General features: G+C 43.1%; 1 protein-coding gene across 1 annotated transcript; it reads right to left on the bottom strand.

Annotated features, from left to right (window-relative positions):
* Nucleotides 1–15,303: 15,303 nt before the first annotated feature.
* Nucleotides 15,304–18,233, bottom strand: fem1a (fem-1 homolog a). Its single transcript, XM_061920899.1, has one exon. It carries the CDS (start codon nucleotides 18,051–18,053, stop codon nucleotides 16,200–16,202), a length of 1,854 nt encoding a protein of 617 aa, XP_061776883.1. The 5' UTR covers nucleotides 18,054–18,233; the 3' UTR covers nucleotides 15,304–16,199.
* Between the last annotated feature and the right edge of the window lie 1,127 nt (nucleotides 18,234–19,360).

Consider the following 19,360-nt stretch of genomic DNA (forward strand, 5'->3'; position numbering starts at 1 on the left):
CTCTTCCTGGGAAACTGATCAAGGAGCTCTTTGTATTATTAGGTCCATCAGTGCTAAATATTATAAACTTATCACTCTCCTCGGGCACTGTTCCCCTAGCATTCAAAAAAGCGGTTATTCATCCTCTTCTTAAAAGACCTAACCTCGATCCTGACCTCATGGTAAACTACCGACCGGTGTCTCACCTTCCCTTTATTTCAAAAATCCTCGAAAAAATTGTTGCGGAGCAATTAAATGAACACTTAGCGTCTAACAATCTATGTGAAACCTTTCAATCCGGTTTCAGGGCAAATCACTCGACGGAGACAGCCCTCGCAAAAATGACTAATGATCTATTGCTAACGATGGATTCTGATGCGTCATCTATGTTGCTGCTCCTCGATCTTAGCGCTGCTTTCGATACCGTCGATCATAATATTTTATTAGAACGTATCAAAACACGAATTGGTATGTCAGACTTAGCCCTGTCTTGGTTTAACTCTTATCTTACTGATAGGATGCAGTGTGTCTCCCATAACAATGTGACCTCGGACTACGTTAAGGTAACGTGTGGCGTTCCCCAGGGTTCGGTCCTTGGCCCTGTACTCTTCAGCATCTACATGCTGCCGCTAGGTGACATCATACGCAAATACGGTGTTAGCTTTCACTGTTATGCTGATGACACCCAACTCTACATGCCCCTAAAGCTGACCAACACGCCGGATTGTAGTCAGCTGGAGGCGTGTCTTAATGAAATTAAACAATGGATGTCCGCTAACTTTTTGCAACTCAACGCCAAAAAAACGGAAATGCTGATTATCGGTCCTGCTAGACACCGAACTCTATTTAATAATACAACTCTAACATTTGACAACCAAACAATTAAACAAGGCGACACGGTAAAGAATCTGGGTATTATCTTCGACCCAACTCTCTCCTTTGAGGCACACATTAAAAGCGTTACTAAAACGGCCTTCTTTCATCTCCGTAATATCGCTAAAATTCGCTCCATTCTGTCCACTAAAGACGCTGAGATCATTATCCATGCGTTTGTTACGTCTCGCCTCGACTACTGTAACGTATTATTTTCGGGTCTCCCCATGTCTAGCATTAAAAGATTACAGTTGGTACAAAATGCGGCTGCTAGACTTTTGACAAGAACAAGAAAGTTTGATCACATTACGCCTGTACTGTATATACCTTTATATACATATATACATACATATATACCTATACTGTATATACCTTTATATACATATATACATACATATATACCTATACTGTATATACCTTTATATACATATATACATACATATATACCTATACTGTATATACCTTTATATACATATATACATACATATATAACTATACTGGCTCACCTGCACTGGCTTCCTGTGCACTTAAGATGTGACTTTAAGGTTTTACTACTTACATATAAAATACTACACGGTCTAGCTCCATCCTATCTTGCCGATTGTATTGTACCATATGTCCCGGCAAGAAATCTGCGTTCAAAGGACTCCGGCTTGTTGGTGATTCCCAAGGCCCAAAAAAAGTCTGCGGGCTATAGAGCGTTTTCCGTTCGGGCTCCAGTACTCTGGAATGCCCTCCCGGTAACAGTTCGAGATACCACCTCAGTAGAAGCATTTAAGTCTCACCTTAAAACTCATTTGTATACTGTAGCCTTTAAATAGACTCCCTTTTTGGACCAGTTGATCTGCTGTTTCTTTTCTTTTTCTTCTATGTCCCACTCTCCCCTGTGGAGGGGGTCCGGTCCGATCCGGTGGCCATGTACTGCTTGCCTGTGTATCGGCTGGGGACATCTCTGCGCTGCTGATCCGCCTCCGCTTGGGATGGTTTCCTGGTGGCTCCGCTGTGAACGGGACTCTCGCTGCTGAGTTGGACCCGCTTTGGACTGGACTCTTGCGACTGTGTTGGATCCATTGTGGATTGAACTTTCACAGTATCATGTTAGACCCGCTCGACATCCATTGCTTTCCTCCTCTCCAAGGTTCTCATAGTCATCATTGTCACCGACGTCCCACTGGGTGTGAGTTTTCCTTGCCCTTATGTGGGCCTACCGAGGATGTCGTAGTGGTTTGTGCAGCCCTTTGAGACACTAGTGATTTAGGGCTATATAAGTAAACATTGATTGATTGATTGATTGAAGTTGGCACGTTGTGTAAATAGTAAATAAAAACAGAATACAATGATTTCCAAATCATGTTAAACTTATATTTAATTGAAGAGACAGCAAAAACAAAATACTCAACATTTGAACTCCTCAACTTTGTTATTTTTTGTAAATAATAGCTCATTTGGAATTTCATGCCTGCATTGTGTTTCAAAAAAGCTGGCACAGGTGGCAAAAAAGACTGAGAACGGGGAGGAATGCTCATCAAACACTTATTTGGAACATCCCACAGGTGAACAGGCAAATTGGGAACAGGTGGGTGCCATGATTGGGTATAAAAACAGCTTCCATGAAATGCTCAGTCATTTACAGACAAGGATGGGGCGAGGTACACCACTTTGTGAGCAAAAGCGTGAAAAAAGTGTCGAAGAGTTTAAGAACGACATTTCTCTTTGAGCTGTTGCAAGGAATTTAGGGTTTTTTCCCATCTACGGTCCGTAATATCATCAAAAGGTTCGGAAAATCTGGAGAAATCACTGCACGTAACATTGAATGCCCGTGACCTTGGATCCCTCAGGCCGGACTGCCTCAAAAAGCGACATCAGTGTGTAAAGGATATCACCACGTGGGCTTAGGAACACTTCAGAAAATCACTGTCAGTAACTACAGTTGGTCGCTACATCTGTAAGTGCTAGTTAAAACTCTACTATGCAAAGCGAAAGCCCTTTATCAACAACACCCAGAAACGTTGCCGGCTTCTTTGGGTCCGAGCTCATCTAAGATGGACTGATGCAAAGTGGAAAAGTGTTCTGACGAGTCCACGTTTCAAATCGTTTTTGGAAATTGCGGACGTCGTGTCCTCTGGACCTAAGAGGAAAATAACTATTCGGTTTATTATAGGCACAAAGTTCAAAAGCCAGCATCTGTGATGGTATGGGGGTATGAATTCCCAAGGCATGGGTATTTTACACATATATGAAGGCAGCATTAATGCTGAAAGGTACATACTGGTTTTTGAGCAACATATGTTGCCATCCAAGCAACGTTATCATGGACGCCCCTGCTTATTTCAGCAAGACAATGCCAAGCCATGTGTTAAAAACAGCGTGGCTTCGTAGTAAAAGAGTGCGGGTACTAGACTGGCCTGCCTGTAGTCCAGACCTGTCTCCCATTAAAAATGCGAGGTGCATTATGAAACATAAAATACCACAACGAACATCTCGGACTGTTGAACAACTTAAGCTGTACATCAAGGAAGAACGGGAAATAATTCCAAAACATAATGTGGATGGATTTTGACCACATTTTCAGAAAATGTCTGAAATTGTGCGTTCCTAGTTTGTGCTATTCATAAATGTGTCATGAGGGCAGTTCTCCTGCTTTTTTTGTCTCTTCTTTTCCTACTCCCATCCCCTCTTGTGTCTGTAAGTCTCCCACATTGTCGTTAGTTCCAGGTGTGCTACCCCGTCGTTAGTTCCAGGTGTGCTGCCAGTCATCCCAGCCCACCTGTGGCTAATCAACCACCAGACTTAAATCCTGGATCTCCACTCAGCCGGTGCCAGTTTGTCCCTTTCCTGCAGTAGAATCTAGTCCCCGAGCTCACTTCCTCTGACCTTTGCCCTGAACCTTTAGTAATTCCTGTTTATTTGTATTTTCTCAGATGTTGGACAGACTTTTGACCCGGTTTTCCAGGAGCTGATTTTTCAATGCTGGCGATTTGTTTTCTCCAGTGATTTTTTTGTTATTAAATAGAGGCGTTTTACTGATCTGCATTTGGATTCTTTTTTTTGTTGAGGCCACGAGAAAATGAGCTTGTCAAAGCACTTTTTTGTTGGTTTCCTGTAAAGTAAATATTTCTAAAAATGTAAACGTGTTTTTATGCTTATTGTGCAGAGGAAACAGATCCAGATGTGATCTATGGCAGTGGTCCCCAACCTTTTTGTATCCGCGGACCGGTCAACGCTTGATAATTTGTCCTGCGGCCCGGGGGGGGATGTCCTTTTTTTTTCTTTTTCTTTTTCTTTTTTTTTCTTCTTTGTCATGAAAAAGGGATGTTTTTGTGGTTGGTGCACTATTTGTAAGTGTATATTGTGTTTGTTTATGTTGATTTAATTTAAAAAAACAAAAAAAAACATTTATTTTTTATTTTATTTTATTTTATTTTTTTTAATAAAAAATTATTCTGCGGCCCGGTGGTTGGGGACCACTGATCTATGGCCTTCTGCTGACCTCTGTTGGCTAATGGCATGTACTGCACATCAGAGATGTCTGACCTTTTTGTATCCGCGGACCGGTCAACGCTTAATAATTTGTCCCGCGGCCCAGGGGGGGTCGAGGTTGTCCTTTTTTTTTCTTTTTCTTTTTTTTTCTTCTTTGTCATGAAAAAGGGACGTTTTTGTCATGAAAAGGGGAGTTTTTTGTGGTTGGTGCACTATTTGTAAGTGTATATTGTGTTTTTTTATGTTGATTTAATTTTAAAAAGAAAAACTTTTATTTTTTTTATTTTATTTTGTTGTTTTTTTTATAAAAAATTCTTCTGCGGCCCGGTGGTTGGGGACCACTGATATATGGCCTTCTGCTGACCTCTGTTGGCTAATGGCATGTACTGCACATCAGAGATGTCTTAAGTCAGTGGTCTCCAACCTTTTTGTATCCGCGGACCGGCCAATGCTTAATAATTTGTCCCGCGGCCCGGGGGAGGGGGGTAATCCTTTTTTTTTTTTTTTTTCTTTGTCATGAAAAAGGGAAGTTTTTGTCATGAAAAAGGGAGTTTTTTGTGGTTGGTGCACTATTTGTAAGTGTATATTGTGTTTTTTTATGTTGATTTAATTAAAAAAATAAATAAAAACTTTTTTATTTTTATTTTATTTTTTATTTTTTTTATAAAAAATTCTTCTGCGGCCCGGTGGTTGGGGACCACTGATCTATGGCCTTCTGCTGACCTCTGTTGGCTAATGGCATGTACTGCGCATCAGGGATGTCTTAAGTCAGTGGTCTCCAACCTTTTTGTATCCGCGGACCGGTCAACGCTTAATAATTTGTCCCGCGGCCCGGGGGAGGGGGGGTAATCCTTTTTTTTTTTTTTTTTTTTCTTTGTCATGAAAAAGGGACGTTTTTGTCATGAAAAATGGAGGTTTTTGTGGTTGGTGCACTAATTGTAAGTGTATTGTAAGTGTATATTGTGTTTTTTATGTTGATTTTATCAAACAAAAACAACATTTTTTTTTCTTTTTTTTTTTTTTAAATAAAAATGAATAAAAAATGATCCTGCGGCCCGGTGGTTGGGGACCACTGTCTTAATTCTTGCCTTGGCAGAGGTTTGCACTCTCCAAGTACTATTCTAGTTTAGTAATTAATGGTATGGAAAAAGCACATTTTTGACAGGCATATTTAGTGATGAAAAAATACTCCCATTACCTCACAGAATGTTGGACACATTGGACCTGGGTCGAAAAATCAAATCAAGGGAACTTTATGAAGGAAGTGCAGCAACAAGAATTGATTAACGTGGACCCCGACTTAAATAAGTTGACAAACTTATTGGGGTGTTACCATTTAGTGGTCAATTGTACGGAATATGTACTGTACTGTGCAATCTACTAATACAAGTTTCAATCAATCAATTATTCATTTTATTTTTTTGCTATTGCTCAAAAAAAAAAGACAAAAAAAATCCACGTTATAATGAATTATTTTCAAAGCTCCAATTAGTTCAAATATTTCAATTTAAAATGTTTTATGTGGTAAATATTGCATGTATTGAGAAGTTGGCATGTAAAAACAAAGTTTAATTCGACAAAAAAGCATAAAATAAACAAAATAATAGTTAAAACGTAAAATCGGCAGATATATCTGAAGTTGATCTCGTAACTTAAGTGTTGAAAGTTTAAAAAAAACTAATAAAAATGTATATTTAGTGGTCTTTTATTCATCTTTTCACTGTGATTTTTCAAAAATAATAAAGAAATAATATCAACGGTGTCCTGCATTATTGATCTTTTAGGGCTCTAATTACTAAATACTGCATATTTCAGTTTTACTATTAAAAAAAACAAAGATGTTTTTGACAGAAATGCCATAAAACCTTTTTTTTTTTTTTTTAAAGTTGACATAGAGATTTACTGTAAGTGTTAAATAAAAAATAATAATACAAATCTGACTTATTTTTAACATTTTAATAACTGAGGCCCTTTATGGTCCCCGGGAACCCCAAAGGTAAAATACATTTTAAAAAACTATGTATTTTGTTATGGTTTGAAAATAAAAAATATCAAAATGTCTCCCGCTTGCTTTAATTTTTCCGTGTGCGGCCCACAGTGGAAAAAGTTTGGACACCCCTGCGCTACAAAGACAACATATTTGATGTTCAAACTGATCAACTTTTTTTTTTTTTGTGCAAATAATCATTAACTTTAGAATTTGATGCCAGCAACACGTGACAAAGAAGTTGGGAAAGGTGGCAATAAATACTGATAAAATTGAGGAATGCTCATCAAACACTTATTTGGAACATCCCACAGGTGTGCAGGCTAATTGGGAACAGGTGGGTGCCATGATTGGCTATAAAAACAGCTTCCCAAAAACTGCTCAGTCTTTCACAAGAAAGGATGGGGCGAGGTACACCCCTTTGTCCACAACTGCGTGAGCAAATAGTCAAACAGTTTAAGAACAACCTTTCTCAAAGTGACATTGTAAGAAATTTGGGGATTTCAACATCTACGCTCCATAATATCATCAAAAGGTTCAGAGAATCTGGAGAAATCACTCCACGTAAGCGGCATGGCCGGAAACCAACATTCAATCCCTCAGAAGGCAATGTATAAAAAAGCGACATCAATCTCTAAAGGATATCACCACATGGGCCCAGGAACACTTCAGAAAACCACTGTCACTAAATGCAGTTTGTCGCTACATCTGTAAGTGCAAGTTAAAGCTCTACTATGCAAAGCGAAAGCCGTTTATCAACAACATCCGGAAACACCGCCGGCTTCTCTGGGCCTGAGATCATCTAAGATGGACTGATGCAAAGTGGAAAAGTGTTCTGTGGTCTGACGAGTCCACATTTCTAATTGTTTTTGGAAATATTCCACATCGTGTCATCCGGATCAAAGGGGAAGCGAACCATCCAGACTGTTATCAACGCAAAGTTGAAAAGCCAGCATCTGTGATGGTATGGGGGTGCATTAGTGCCCAAGGCATGGGTAACTTACACATCTGTGAAGGCACCATTAATGCTGAAAGGTACATACAGGTTTTGGAACAACATATGCTGCCATCTAAGCGCCGTTTTTCTCATGGACGCCCCTGCTTATTTCAGCAAGACAATGCCAAGCCACATTCAGCACGTGTTACAACAGCGTGGCCGCATAAAAAAAGAGTGCCGGTACATTCCTGGCCCGCCTGCAGTCCAGACCTAGACCTATCTCCCATGGAAAATGTGTGGCGCATTATGAAGCGTAAAATAGGACAGCGGAGACCCCGGACTGTTGAAGGACTGAAGCTCTACATAAAACAAGAATGGGAAAGAATTCCACTTTCCTCAGTTCCCAAACGTTTATTGAGTGTTGTTAAAAGAAAAGGTGATGAACTTCATCCATGGCCACCAAACCTGTGCCCCCTCTTCCACAAGGGAGAGGGGGGTAAAGAAACGGCAGATCAACTGGTCTAAAAAGGAGGTCTATTTAAAGGCTAGAGTATACAGATGAGTTTTAAGGTGAGACTTAAATGCTTCTACTGAGGTAGCATCTCCAACTGTTACCGGGAGGGCATTCCAGAGTACTGGAGCCCCAATAGAAAACGCTCTATAGCCCGCAGACTTTTTTTGGGGGCTCTGGGAATCACTAATTGTGAATGTCTTTGTATCTGTGCTGCATCTCCCAATGCCTTCACGGATCTAAAACAATAAATACACAAAAACACGCCAATAATCGGTCATCTATTTGCATGAATATTTGACGTCATGTTTGCTGTCAAATTTTTTGCTGTACACACGATCTGCTTGTGAGATTCGTCGTAGTTCGGCTGTGCAAACCCAACCTTTGTTTGATTGTTCCTAAAATGAAACTGTGTTTGCTTTTATGCTTAAAAATGCCATATTTTAAAACCAGGTAGACTATGCTAAGAAGAAAAAAAGAGTGCACAATGAGTTTGTTTACACCAGTGGTGTCAATCTCACTTTAGATTTGGGGCCACATGGGAGAAAGATCTACTCCCAAGTGACCCGGACTGGTGAAATCACAGCATGATAACTTCAAAATAAAGACACTTCAGATTGTTTTGTTTAAAAATACAACATAAACATTTTGAAAATGTACAAATCATAATTTTGTTGTTTTTTATACTTACATGTTGCAATTAATAGTATTCTACCTTTATTTGTCATTATTTACACTTTGTGAATGCATTTTGCGATAATGTTCATCAGTCAACTCATTGGTGTTCATTTTTAATCCATCAAGATAACGCAAATAATATCAAAATCAAATGACCTGATGTACTGACACCATGTTGGAGAGGTTGCCTTCCAGCAGGTTCCTCAGACCACCAAACACTGCCATGAGAGCCCGGTTAAGGGTTACAACACTCTTTTATATTTATAAATTAGTGCAGTGGTTTTGCTTTCCAGCAACTGTCTTTTCGTGTCCGTGTCTCTCTCGCTCTCATTTCAGCTCCGACAAGGTGTCTCATACCGGCTGCTGCTAATAAAGGCAACAGGTGATTAGATAACAAGGCCCACTTCTCTTTTGTAAAGTAAATCTGAACAGCCGACAGGGGAATCTACATCAACTATATGATTTGCCTGAGAAGCTGGACAGGACAAAATAAAAAATTAAAACAAATTAAAAAGATAACAAGGCCCATCTGGGCAATCCACTCACTAGCTGCTAACTTTGGGGCAGGTCCTGGCACACCCCGTTCCGCGGCGGGCCCACAGGCCACGCCCCCCTCCACACGTGTTGTCTTTTACATACAGTCGTGGTCAAAAGTTCACGTACACTTGTAAATAAATAAATAAATAAATGGGTTGTACTTGTATAGCGCTTTTCTACCTTCAAGGTACTCAAAGCGCTTTGACACTACTTCCACATTTACCCATTCACACACACATTCACACACTGATGGAGGGAGCTGCCATGCAAGGCGCCAACCAGCACCCATCAGGAGCAAGGGTGAAGTGTCTTGCTCAGGACACAACGGACGTGACGAGGTTGGTACTAGGTGGGATTTGAACCAGGGACCCTCGGGTTGCGCACGGCCACTCTGCCACTGCGCCACGCCGTCCCTAAAGAACATTATGTCATGACTGTCTTGACTTTCCAATCATTTCTACAACTCTTATTTTTTTTGTGATAGAGTTATTGGAGCACATACATGTTGGTCCCCAAAAAATTCATGAAGTTTGCGTCTTTTATGAATTTATTATGGGTTTACTGAAAATGTGAACAAATCTGCTGGGTCAAAAGTATACATACAGCAATGTTGATATTTGCTTACATGTATCTTGGCAAGTTTCACTGCAATAAGGTGCTTTTGGTAGCCATCCACAAGCTTCTAGCAATTTTTAAAAATCATTTAGACAAAATTGGAGCAGTTCAGCTAAATGTGTTGGTTTTTTGACATGGACTTGTTTCTTCAGCATTGTCCACACGTTTAAGTCAGGGAAGGCCATTCTAAAAGCCTGATTTAGCCATTCCTTTACCACTTTTTACATGTCTTTGGGGGTCATTGTCCTGTTTGAACACCCAACTGCGCCCAAGACCTAACCTCCGGGCTCATGATTTTAGGTTTTCCTGAAGAATTTGGAGGTCATCCTCCTTTTTTTATTGTCCCATTTACTCTCTGTAAAGTACCAGTTGCATTGGCAGCAAAACAGGCCCGGAGCATAATACTACCACCACCATGCTTGACGGTAGGTGTGGTGTTCCTGGGAATAAAGGCCTCCAAACATATTGCTGGGTATTGTGGTCAAACAGCTAATCTGTTGTTTCATCTGACCACAGAACTTTCTTCCAGGTTTTATCTTCGTCCATGTGATGTTTACACAGTAGATTATACCAGATGCTCGGTATAAAAATCTGATTATGAATGCATGTGATAAACATATTGCTAGAGGAGTACTGCGACGGACTCTTGCCGCCGTGCGGGTTCCATGGACCATCAAGGAAGGACATTCTCGTGCAGGTTTGACTCTTGTTTATTTTTTCAAATAAAGAAAGTCTTTTGCGCCGTCGTCGCTCCTCCGTGCCGCTCTTCAGTCGGCCGCGACTTCGTCGTCGCCGTCTTGCTCTCTGTCGCTCGTACGCTGCTTGTAGCACTGTAGGCTTTCCCACTCCTTCCTCCTCACCCTCCTCTGCTGCTGCCTGCGAGAAGAGATTCATTGATAGTGTAAAGGTGCGCGATCCACTCAACTGAACTTGACTGCGGCGTCACTCCCGGCACGCCCCGCCACGCCGCTCGCCGTAAACGCCTCCATCTTCAGCCTCTCCACAAATACCTCCTGCAAAAAACAGTGGAAGAAATCTATGATTTCATTAAGAAAAGGTATTGTTTTCCTTGTTTCCCCCCTTGCTGTTGTAAAGCAGGTGAATGTTGTCTCGACTTATGACTTTTTGCCTTTAGACAGCGCTTGGTTTTTAAAAAAAATAATAAAAAAATGTTGTTTTCTTTGCCATGAGCCTTGAGGAAGTTCATCCTGAGCACAAAGCTTCCTTTCACGGCTCCAGCTTGGTTGGAGAGTCCAGGTAAAAAAAAAAAAAGGTACTCATGTGACGACTTTTTGTCGTGGGAAAGTGGAAAAGTCAAGTCCAGACCTGGCGAAGAGCGAAGGATGAAGGACTTCAAAGAAGAGGGGTGGAGGTTGGCACCCCAGTGATGTCATTTTGTCGCCACATTTACCTTGTTTTTTTCTATATTATATATTTTTTTTAAATATGCAAATATATTTGGTCATTCTGCATTGCCAACATTCCATTCAGAGAGAGTAATGCCCTCCCGGTAACAGTTCGAGATGCCACCTCAGTAGAAGCATTTAAGTCTCACCTTAAAACTCATTTGTATACTCTAGCCTTTAAATAGACTCCCTTTTTAGACCAGTTGATCTGCCGTTTCTTTTCTTTTTCTTCTATCTCCCACTCTCCCTTGTGGAGGGGGTCCGGTCCGATCCGGTGGCCATGTACTGCTTGCCTGTGTATCGGCTGGGGACATCTCTGCGCTGCTGATCCGCCTCCGCTTGGGATGGTTTCCTGCTGGCTCCGCTGTGAACGGGACTCTCGCTGCTGTGTTGGATCCGCTTTGGACTGGACTCTCGCGACTGTGTTGGATCCATTGTGGATTGAACTTTCACAGTATCATGTTAGACCCGCTCGACATCCATTGCTTTCCTCCTCTCCAAGGTTCTCATAGTCATCATTGTCACTGACGTCCCACTGGGTGTGAGTTTTCCTTGCCCTTATGTGGGCCTACCGAGGATGTCGTAGTGGTTTGTGCAGCCCTTTGAGACACTAGTGATTTAGGGCTATATAAGTAAACATTGATTGATTGATCCTGCAGGCTAAATTCCACTCAGAATCGTCCAATGGAAACTTCTTACCGCAGTGATATGTTGTGCAGATGTCCAGGAAAGGTTTCCATTTCACTGCAAAGAATAACAACAGCAGCAGCAGCAGCAGGAAGCCCCCCGGGAGACGCTCAGAAACACACACACACACACACACACACACACACACACACACACACACACACACACCCATTTAAAACCGTCAGTGTGAGGCATGCGGTCCGTGCCAGCACGCGTGCTCGTCCTCTACTGACACCTTCTGTTTCTTATCAGGTCAAAAAAAAAAAAACTTCTTCACTTTGCAAGGTAAACCATGCGTCTCTTTTTGCACAACAAGGGTTAATGGTGTTCGGGGTCTTTAGGACCCACTGACTTTGGCTCATTTTCTGTGAAGAACATCTATCAGAATACATATTTAATGACCACACACCATACACCCCGCCCCCTACACATTTCTATTACATCTAAGATGCCCGGGTCCACTGGACCTGGGGATCATAAAAGTGTGGAAATTGATGTTCTGTGTACCACACGCAACCACCCACCCACACACACACACACGCAACCACCCACCCACACACACACACACACAGCAGACCTAGACAGTAGGAGGACAGAGTGTAGGTACACAGAACATCAGAAGGTCAAATGTGCGAGAAAATGAGAGCAGACGGTTTTGACAAACAATGTTGCAACCTTGTGTGGGAACCGCAGGTGCAGAAACACAAAATAAAAATCCCTATGGGATGCAGAATTTTTCCGTACAACGTCAATATATTGTTGTTACTCAGCCAGCGTGTGTGGGTCTGATGGACCCGTTGCATTTTGTGGCTTTTAGTGCCTCACAATCAAACACTTTTATGTTCAAATACTGAGCAGATGTTTATTGGGATAAGGTAAACATCTGTTCAGTGTTTAAACACAACCAACCACCCTTACACACACACACACACACACACACACACACACACACACACACACACACACACATACACACACACACACACACACACACACACACACACACACACACACACACACACACACATGGGGCTTCACTGTGTCAGAGGGGTTAGTGCGTCTGCCTCACAATACGAAGGTCCTGAGTAGTCCTGGGTTCAATCCCGGGCTCGGGATCTTTCTGAGTGGAGTTTGCATGTCCTCCCCGTGAATGCGTGGGTTCCCTCCGGGTACTCCGGCTTCTTCCCACCTCCAAAGACATGCACCTGGGGATAGGTTGATTGGCAACACTAAATGGTCCCTAGTGTGTGAATGTGAGTGTGAATGTTGTCTGTCTATCTGTGTTGGCCCTGCGATGAGGTGGCGACTTGTCCAGGGTGTACCCTGTTATCCGCCCGATTGTAGCTGAGATAGGCACCAGCGCCCCCTGCGACCCCAAAGGGAATAAGTGGTAGGATGGATGGATATATATATATATATATATATATATATATATATATATATATATATATATATATATATATATATATATATACATCCATCCATCCATTTCTACCGCTTATTCCCTTTTGAGGTCGCAGGGGGCGCTGGTGCCTATCTCAGCTACAATCGGGCGGAAGGCGGTGTACACCCTGGACAAGTCGCTACCTCATCGCAGTATATACATACACATATATAGATATATACATACACACATATAGATATATACATGCATACAAACATATACATATATATATATGGGATGCAACTCAGTATTCTTCTTCCTCCAAACACGACCAGTTGAGTTTATACCAAAAAGTTCTATTTTGGTTTCATCTGACCACATGACATTCTCCCAATCCTCTGCTGTATCATCCATGTATCCATTTTGGAATAAACTCAACTGGTCGTGTTTGGAGGAAGAAGAATACTGAGTTGCATCCCAAGAACACCATACCTACTGTGAAGCATGGGGGTGGAAACATCATGCTTTGGGGCTGTTTTTCTGCTAAGGGGACAGGACGATTGATCCGTGTTAAGGAAAGAATGAATGGAGCCATGTATCGTGAGATTTGGAGCCAAAACCTCCTTCCATCAGTTAGAGCTTTGAATGGTTGACCAAATACTTATTTTTCACCATAATTTCCGAATAAATTATTTAAAATTCCTACATTTTTTTTCACATTCTGTCTCTCACGGTTGAAGTGTACCTATGATGAAAATTACAGACCTCTGTCATCATTTTAAGTGGGAGAACTTGCACAATCGCTGGCTAACTAAATACTTTTTTGCCCCACTGTATATATGTGTATATATATATATATATATATATATATATATATATATATATATATGTATGTATATATGTATATATACATATATATATAAGTATAAACATAAGTATAAATATATATATGTATGTATGTATGTATGTATGTATGTGTATATATATATATATACACACATATGTATACATATATATATGTCTATATACATATATATAAGTATAAACATAAGTACATATATATATATATATACATATATATATATATATATAGTAATTTTTTTGTGATTAATTATGAGTTAACTTGTTATTTGTGACAGCCCTAAACAAACAGAGTACACGGGGAATGAAAAATACCCAAGAAACAAACTCACGCACGAAACAAATGTTTGAAATTGTCAACAAAAGAGCTGTTGCAGCATTGTATTTTGTTATTGCGTCTTATTATTCAAAAGGAACAACGTTGCAATGTTAAAAGTTCAGCTAGAAGGTAAAAATAAAATCATAATTAAGGTTGAGGCTTGCATGTAGGACACAAATAAAAATAAAAATCAAACTTTGACATGTAACTCTCCTTATTAAGGGCTTCTGGTGTTAATTTAACAATTTTGGAATGATAAACTAATTGTTTGGCACAAGGCATGAATAAATATAATGCCTTGTTGAGGGCGACATCTAGTGGTAAAACATTGTTAAAACACTTGGCAAGAAACAGTCCAACAATCCCCACTGCAACAAGGTTTTTACAGACTATATTTCAACACCGTCTTAATGCCAACAACCACCTGGCGACCCCAAACACAGGTCATGTGTTTCAACTAAAGAGTGGATACCAGCTGGTACCAACGTGACACCTGAAATATTAACCACATCAGTCACAATGGCAAGACATTAATAAAACATTACTAGAAAAGGAGGTGTGTGTTGACCCAGTCCCATCCCCGCTGGTCACCCTGTGACCTGGCGGAGTGGGAAGTGTGACACTATCCCCCGTTTTCAGAGTTGGTGCGAGGGCGATTCTGAAAAGATCCCTAAAATTAGAAGAGCAAGCGCCTGGTCTCTCTCTCTCTGCCCCGCAGCAGTGACGCTCTCTGCACTATTTATATTAGGAGCAGCTCAACCTGCGAAGATCGAGTTCCATCCATCTTTATTTCGGTATGCCGCAGTTTAACGCCAGAAGCTTTTTGGGTGAAAAGGCGTTCCTAATGTCCCAGTAAGCAGAACTTTATGTCCGTTTAATGAGGATGTGCGACAAGTGCGACCATTTAAGCCTGCGTAAAAGGGCCTGGAGAACACCACAGAAGGAGGGGGGGAATTAACCCTCGGACCAATTTGCAGACGCAAAACGAGCTCCGTTCTGGATAGTTGACACAAAGCACAGTAGGAAATGTAATGAGCACCGTACACAGGTCCTGCTGCCATACTCAAATTTATTTAGGTGATGGCTCGACACCCTCCACACCCACAGTTTCATACCAGCGCTGGAACACACCAGCAGAGACAGAGAAAGGCAGTTTGTAGTCTAAACGTTAGTTGTCCATTTAGAGCATCAACAGACGCGGTAACAAAAGTAGGATTAAGATGCCGGGGGCCACAAAGCCGTCAATCGCAACTGCATCTGAGGTTAAAGGGGACTTGAACAAGATAACGAGAAATACTTGATTTTGTTGAAGTGTTTTGAACGGCCACATGCACGGTTTGGATGATAAGGCATTTCAAGGAAACATTTGGAATCAGAAGCTTTATGGTCTAGAACTCCCATTTAAAAGAAGCAATTGAGAAGTACCCTTAAGTCCGATCGGTTCACAGTGATGCTTTGCTTCAGGAACTTAACTGCCAGACCACAGTGACTAATTTTTTTTTAAATGCGGTCTCTAAATAACCTGAGGAGTCCCCTGGCGTTTTGTCAGTTAGGATGATATGTTAGTGGCTTAACATCACAGAGGCGTTTGGCACGGTGCGCTTTAACAATTTCCTAAGCAGACAGAACATGTCAACAAGCAGAAACCTGCCAGAAACAATAAATACAGGCAAGTGTAGCTCGTTTGGTTTGTTCAATCATCATTTCTGAACATTTTGGACAAGCAATCGCATTCAAATTGTCCCTTTCATGCATCGTAATTGACCAGATGTTGTCGGTCACCGCATCAAACCCGTATAGATACAAGCGTACTTTGGGAAATGTTCATTCTAAATGCCGGACTGCGGTGGATCAAAGTCATGAGTCCAGGAGCGAAGCAAGCGGAGGTTAGAGACAAGAGAAAGGTGAGGTCAAGGGGAAAAGACTCAGGGGTCAGTGATGGAGGTCAGTGCAGCTCAATAAAACCTTCCATCTCTTCAGAGATGAGTCCCCTGTAAGGAAGTCTGTGCTTTTCCACCGCACGAGCTGCCAGGCACTGAAGAGTGATGTAGTTGAGCGGGAAGAGAGCCGGGTGTCCAATATTGTGCTCACCTAACAGCTCGTAGGCCGTCTTCCTCTGTGCGTTGGTGGCGTCAAAGTGCGCCCCGGCCTTCATGAGAAGCGCCATGATCTCCGGGCATCCGTTCAACGCGGCGATGTGCAGCGGAGTGTTGTTCTCGCAGTCCCTCGAATCGACGTCGGCGCCGCACTCCAAGAGCAGCGACGCCACCGCCTGTGAGGGGAAGCGGCCAACGGGGTAGCGCCCCACGGACGTGGTCTCCTTGTCCACGGCCATGTGGAGCGGCGTGAAGCCGGAACGGCCGCGAGGATTCAGCTTTAACAGGTGGTAGACCGTGTGCTTCTTCTGGTGCTCCTGCTCGGGGTTGCACTCCAGCTTCTCCAGCAGGAAGACGAGGTGGAGGATGATGGCGAGCGCTTTGGTGAACTGTGGGACCTCCGGTGGGTTGTCCCGCTGCGCCACAGCTCGCTCGACCTCTCGCACACTTTTACCCAACACGGTCATCAGATCGTGGAAGGTGATGCGCGTGGACAGGGTGCCCTTCGCACGGTCTTGCAGGACAAAGGAGAAGAGCTCGGCAAAGGACAGGAAACTGGAGGCCGTCATGGGGCTGAGTGGGTCCAGGTTGCTCTGCTGCATATCCAAAGCGTATTTCCACAGGCTGATACATCTTTCAAAGTTTCCAGAGTCGGCGTAGACGGCTCCTCTGTAGCGGATGTAGTAGGACGTGTCTGGGTGGGACGGCCCCAGGATGCGCTCGCGAACCAACAGGGCCTGCATCCTCATCTCATCAGGGTCTGTGATCAGAGCCTCCAGTTCCTCTGCACTGTTCACCTCCTGGGCACAACCATAAGCAGGAATGGGGGCCCCAGGTGGGGGCTTGGTCAGAGAGCCTGTTTTTTCCCCTGGCTGCCTCAACTCCATTGCCCGTCTCCAGTACTTCATTGCGCCGAGCAGATCCCTCTTCTTGTCCACGAAGGTGGCCCCGAGGAGCTCGAGGGAATCTATTCGCTCCTCCCTGGAGGTGCGGGGCTGGTGGGCGAGGTACTCCACGATGTTGGTGTGTCCCGTGACGCTGGCGGCGAGGAGCGGGGTCATCCCGTAGCCGTCCCTCTCCATGCGGGCGTCGCACTTCAGCAACATCTTCATGATGTCCAGGCTGCCGGACTCGGCGCAGTCGTGGAGGGCGGTGTTCCCTTTCACGCTCTTGCGGTTGACATCGGCCCCCCGGTCCAGGAGGTACTTGGCTATCTCCTTGTGGCCCTTGTAGCAGGAGATCATGAGGCAGGTGTGGCCGTGCCGGTTGGCCACCTCCATGTCAGCTCGGTGCTCCACCAGGTAGCGGACAATTTCCAGGTGGCCGTCGAAGCAGGCGGCCCGCAGCGGGGTGGAGTTGGTCAAGGTGGCGTTGTTGACGGAGGCGCCGTGTTTTAAAAGTGTTTTCACCACCAGGAGGTGACCGGCTGCCGAAGCCGCCCACAGCGGGGGGGCTTCTTCGATGGTCTCGCCGTCGAAGTTGACCGCCCCGCCGAGTTCTACATTGGCTTTACAATGTCCGATGAGATAGTCCACGACCTCCAGGTGTCCATACCGCGAGGCTATCAGGAGAGAGGTGCCTCCCTGGGTTTTCTCCTCCGATAAAGCTCGGAGCTCCGCGGGAGTTTTGTTGCCGAGCAACTTCTGGATAAGTTTCAGCTTACCGTCTCTGGCCGCGTTGAACACTGCTGTCGTTAAATCCATTGTTGACGGACATTAACCCCATAACCACTCGTTGTCCAGCGCACTAACATGAAAGTGTGTCTTTTACAGGCAACATTACTTTGGCGTCTGGCTCTCCTCCTTCTTCCATTTTAAGGCAGGATGTCAAGATGGCGTTTGTGTTGCTTGACAGTTCTGTGTTTACTATTGCCGCAGTGCGTTATGGGTAATGCAGTTGTAATTCTTTAATAGAAGCGGGCTTTTTCGTTGCCGTAAACTACATCTCCCGAGGTGCAACTAATTTAAATGACTTATAGTACCAGCTGACGAGTTCGTTCCGTATTTATTTTCAGACAAACAAGACGCGCCACTGGAAAAAATAACGTAATGCCGGTAAGTTATTCTGGCTCTCATCCTTTTAAAATTTTAAGTCAGTATGTGTGTTGCTTGACAGTTTTGTGTTTACTATAGCGACACTACATTGTGGGTAATGTTTTTGTAACTCTTCAATGGAAGCGGGCTTTTTTGTCTTAAACTACATCTCCCATGGTGCAACTGATTTGAATTACTAACAGTCCCAGCTGACGGGTTCGTTCCGTATTCATTTTCAGACAAACAAGACGCGCCACTGGACAAAATAACGTAATGCCGGTAAGTTCTTCTGGCTCTCATCCTTAAACCTTTTTAAGGCAGGATTTGTGTTGCTTGAAAGTTCAGTGTTTAGTATTGCGACACTGCATTGTGGGTAATGTTGTTGTAACTCTTCAATGGAAGCGGGCTTTTTTGTTTATAAACTACATCTCCCATGGTGCAACTGATTTGAATTACTAACAGTACCAGCTGACGGGTTCGTTCCGTATATATTTTCAGACAAACAAGAAGTGCCACTGGACAGAACAACGTAATGCCGGTAAGTTCTTCTGGCTCTCATCCTTTTAACATTTTAAGGCAGGATTTGTGTTGCTTGACAGTTCTGTGTTTACTATGGCGGCAGTGCATTGTGGGTAATGTTGTTGTAACTCTTCAATGGAAGCAGGCTTTTTCGTTAATAAACTACATCTCCCACGGTGCAACTGATTTGAATGACTAACAGTACCAGCTGACGGGTTAGTTCCGTATTCATTTTCAGACAAACAAGACGCGCCACTGGACAAAATAACGTAATGCCGGTAAGTTCTTCTGGCTCTCATCCTTAAACCTTTTTAAGGCAGGATTTGTGTTGCTTAAAAGTTCTGTGTTTAGTATTGCGACACTGCATTGTGGGTAATGTTGTTGTAACTCTTCAATGGAAGCGGGCTTTTTTGTTTATAAACTACATCTCCCATGGTGCAACTGATTTGAATGACTAA

The sequence above is a fragment of the Nerophis ophidion genome, linkage group LG14 (assembly GCF_033978795.1).
Source record: "Nerophis ophidion isolate RoL-2023_Sa linkage group LG14, RoL_Noph_v1.0, whole genome shotgun sequence".
Classification (NCBI taxonomy): domain Eukaryota; kingdom Metazoa; phylum Chordata; class Actinopteri; order Syngnathiformes; family Syngnathidae; genus Nerophis; species Nerophis ophidion.